General features: G+C 32.9%; 1 protein-coding gene across 1 annotated transcript in view; it reads right to left on the reverse strand.

The window, feature by feature from the left end:
* LOC101488479 (protein PAF1 homolog) overlaps positions 1-3,045 on the reverse strand; it is a 5,098-nt gene extending 2,053 nt beyond the window's left edge. The window contains exons 1-6 of the mRNA XM_012718642.3: positions 1,768-3,045; positions 1,377-1,445; positions 528-635; positions 263-443; positions 107-187; positions 1-6 (exon numbers count right to left, since the gene is read on the reverse strand). The exon at positions 1-6 is cut by the window's left edge and continues 110 nt beyond it. Of these exons, the coding sequence (XP_012574096.1) occupies positions 1-6; positions 107-187; positions 263-443; positions 528-635; positions 1,377-1,445; positions 1,768-2,579 (1,257 nt within the window). The 5' untranslated portion in view covers positions 2,580-3,045. The remainder of the gene's footprint in view (positions 7-106; positions 188-262; positions 444-527; positions 636-1,376; positions 1,446-1,767) is intronic.
* Between the last annotated feature and the right edge of the window lie 1,228 nt (positions 3,046-4,273).

The raw sequence follows: 4,273 nt of genomic DNA on the forward strand, positions 1-4,273 counted from the left end.
CTTTCCCTAAAAGATAGAATACAATAATAGTTAGACGATGTTAATGACTTCTGCAAAGTAATTTACCTGTCTATAATTGATTTGGGATAGTCTAGCTGGCATATACATACCTATTGTTAAGATTTTCCAAGAGATTGCGGCCTCCCTTCCTCTCTCTCAGCTCCTTAGCTTGTTTTTCAGTTAAGGACTACAATAATATGTTCATAAGTTGTTGCTTGTAGAGATAGCAAAGCATCCCTATATCAACATATATGCCTAATACCTGTTTGGTCGATTCCATGCTTAAAGGAGATATATATTGTGTTTTAACAAGCCAAGCTACACCTTTATCAGTCGGCCTCTCTTTTCTTTTAATACCATCTTTTTTCATAGGAGTAACAGCTTCATCATCTCGCAGTAAATCTTCATCTTCTGGAGCAAGAGGTGGTCGGACACTGGGAGGACTGTACAAAAGGGTTCATCAGACCTTCTAATTCAGCACTATTTATTGATGTATTCAAATTTATTAAAGGAACTGAGGATAATACTTGTAAACACTGAGATCAAGCAAGTCCAGAGGTATCCCTAGATCTGGCTCCACAAAAAGCTTGGGTTTGTACATTTTCTCCAGAGATGTGATTGTATATTTTGCATATCTGGACAACAATCATAAAGTTTGTCATAAAAAGCACATACAAATACAAGTCAAGAAACTTAATTTTGAAAGCATTATAAGAATAAAAATTTCCAATAAAAAACGGCAATCGGTGCATTACATGAATCTGTAAAGCTTCAAAATTCACAAATATCAATTCCATACACACGAATCCTTGACATTATATAGAGATGTCCATTTGAAATACAATCTCTTTTACCTCCTATTAGTTTCCCCTTGTCTCTGTTAACCAACTGGTTAAAGAGTGCATGTACATATGCCCCGTCCTCCACCCCCAAAACAGATCACTTAAGGAATAAATGCATCAAGTGATAGGAATCTCTTATCTCTGATATGATAGGTCAGAAATATCAACCATTGAATCTTGCATGATGGGTCAATATGAAAAGACTAACTTCAAAGAATCAGACAGTCACAAATTACTTTTCCTAAGGGCAATGTCATCAAATACCAGAATTATACATCCTAGCTTCAAATGCTACATCAAGAATCAACTTCGTCAGATTTCTTGTTCAAGTATTAAGTTATCCTCTTTAACTCCCCCACCCTCCTGAACACTTATCACTAACCAGTTACCACAACAACGAAGAGAAAGCTCTAGTTAACAGGGGGGTAGAAAATATCATTACATCCTAAATCAACACTACCCCATCAATTTTGATAGATAGGTTTTGGTAGCTACAAACTAATGGTGAACATAAGAATGAATGAGATAACATACTGATCTTTATCTTTCTTGAACGCCATAAGCTTAGGTTGTGCAGTTGGATCCGGAAGTTCATTTCGAAATCTTGAATGAGAATACACATACAAATTTGTCAGTACTGTAAGTAAACACCAAAAAAAACATTAGATGAAATCATATATCATCAATTAATAAAAATACATCACTTTCCTGCCTTGTGAATCATTACTATTACAAGCAAGCAACACTAAAATGTAAAATTATTTGGAGAAAAAAATAGTGCCAAAGAGGTGTAAAGTGCAGGCACCAAAAGCAATATAACCAAGTGCAATGTTCTCACAAAAAACGAACCATAACCACTAGGGACACACAAAAATTAATCCAGTTAACTAACCAACTAAGGGCTACCTATCATGAACATACTCACCTGAGCTTACACAAAAAAGTGGTGGGCTTTTTCAACCTATTTTCAACCCTTTCACTGCTCAATAAGGGAGCATTTCTTCTTTCTCCCATTCGAGACCCGGCAATGGAACCATGGACCTTTCCAGTCCCTCCAGATGACACCATCTGAGTCTTTTGCAGAACAGTATTCTGTGATTCCTTCAGCTGCTTCTGCTGCTGCCTATGCTTTTCTTCTTGCCTTAACTTCTCAAACTCCTTCTTCTTCCTCGACCTCCTCTCTTCGTCCGTCTCAACCCTCCTTGGAGGATGAGGATCCTTGTGCTGCTGTTTATGGGAGACACTGTCTCGCCTACCAGAAGACCCTTTATTGATTGCCCTCTCTTCATGAGGAGGAGGAGGTGGCGGCGAGGTTGGAGGAGGTGGTGGAGGCGGCATGGAAGAACCCGGCGACAAAGGAGGAGGTGGCGGAGGCGGTTGTTGATGGTTGTATTGATTATTAGGAGGATAATACATAGTAGCAGCAGGTGGAGGTGGTGGTGGTGGTGGAGGCTGATATGAATTTTCCGGCGGAGGAGGAGGTGGTGGTGGAGGGTATGGATAGTAATTCGAAGGTGGTGGAGGAGGAGGAGGAACATGATGTTGATGATGTTGTTGAAAATTTGAATTTGGAGGTATTTGCGGAAACGAAGTAGTAGAAGAATCACCAACAGGAACACCACCACCGTAACCGTAACCACCCCAATTATTCCCTCTTTGTTGCGGCGGTGGTTGTGGCGGTGGTGCGATAGGGTTTTGAGTCGACGATGGAGGAGGGAAAGGCCTATAAGAGGCCATTCCTAAAAACAATGATTCAAATTAAAAAAATTAAAAAAAAATCAATAATAATTGAAAAAATGAGTAACACTAGGGTTCTTAATGTCGAAGTTGAAAAGAAATAAAACCCTAGAATTTATGATCGAAATGAAACAAGGTTACCGTTTGTTGAACAATTGAGGTGTAGAAGCTGCTTGTGGAAAAGGCGAATCTATGGATACGAAGAAGTGAAAATAGATCGAAATCGAAGAAATAGAAGTAGCGGAATCAGAATGTGAATGGGAAAGAAACAACAGAACGCAGTGAGTGAGATTTTGTGCTTGCTGTTCATTCAACTCACGCTTTCTTTCGTTCCTCGCTCAAAGGGTTTCGATTTGAGAATAAGCTTCTACTGTAATTATCACAAAACAAATACTAATATCTATAATCTTTTCTCTAAATGAAACTTACCCTCAAATCATCTTCAAATCAAATCAAACATTTTTACTTAGGTGCTTAGGAGATACAAATTTACCTCCAAAAAAAAGTATCATTATATCAAAACATAAAGTAAAGTTAAAATAAATTCATAGAAATTAAGTTCAATAGATATACTCGGACAGTATAAAATAGTTTTACAATATTGTTTAATTAAAATTTTTTTTTTGTTATGTCAATAATTTCAAACAAACTAAATAAATATGGAGCAATAAACAAAATAAAAATTTTCTTATTAGATATTAGTGTAAAATAATTATACACAAACAATATATGTTATTTTTTTTTATGAAATTGTTTTAGAGTGATGAGATAATGTGTCCCTCTAAGATAAGAAAGAGTTTTTAATTCAACGTGCAATTACAAATAAATTTATGGTTATATTTCTCCATAAACACTACTGCAATATACCACTTTTTAAATCTATAATTTATAAGTAAACTATCATAGAGAGTTTCATAATTATTTAAAAAATATTAATAAAATTAAGAATTTATAAAAATAAGTAAAAAAAATGGTTTATAAAAATATCATAAATCATTTTCATAAATTATTTCAAAAAGTTTTACTATTATTAATGTTAATAAATAAGTTGAATAAGATCATTTAAATAAACTTTTAAATGTATTAAATATTCTTTTAAAAATTACTTCTAATTAATTATAAACATATTATAAGTTATGTTTATACATTATTTCACAAAGTTTTATAAATACTTTAGATAATAATTGAATAAACTTAAATAACACAATTCAAATAAGCTATCACTTTTTTCTAAAATACACTCGTTAGTTGATTACCTTCCAGTGTCATTGGTTAACTACAATATTAATTAAGGACAATTTTAGAACATTAATATGTATATAATTAACAAATTTAATATGTTATAGAGAAAAGCTTTGTTATGATGACTAATAAAATAGTCATATATGTTAAGTATTTGAGTCCTTTAACTTTATTTCAGTCAACGTTTTAGTTATTTATCTTTTTTTTTTTTTTTTCGATTTGGTTCTTTATTTTAATTTAAAGTGACAATTTGATCTTTTATGTTTTAAAATGTCAAAAATATTATTTATTTTTTTACAAAAATTCAAAACATTCATAAAAATTTTCTCAAACAAAACCTATAAAATTAATAATCATCTTCAATATAATGCAAATTTCATCAAATGCATAACTCAAATACTCAAATAAACTCATATTTTCATCTCTAACAACATCAAATTCATCAAATAAAT

This window comes from Cicer arietinum, chromosome 7, assembly GCF_000331145.2.
Source record: "Cicer arietinum cultivar CDC Frontier isolate Library 1 chromosome 7, Cicar.CDCFrontier_v2.0, whole genome shotgun sequence".
NCBI lineage: Eukaryota > Viridiplantae > Streptophyta > Magnoliopsida > Fabales > Fabaceae > Cicer > Cicer arietinum.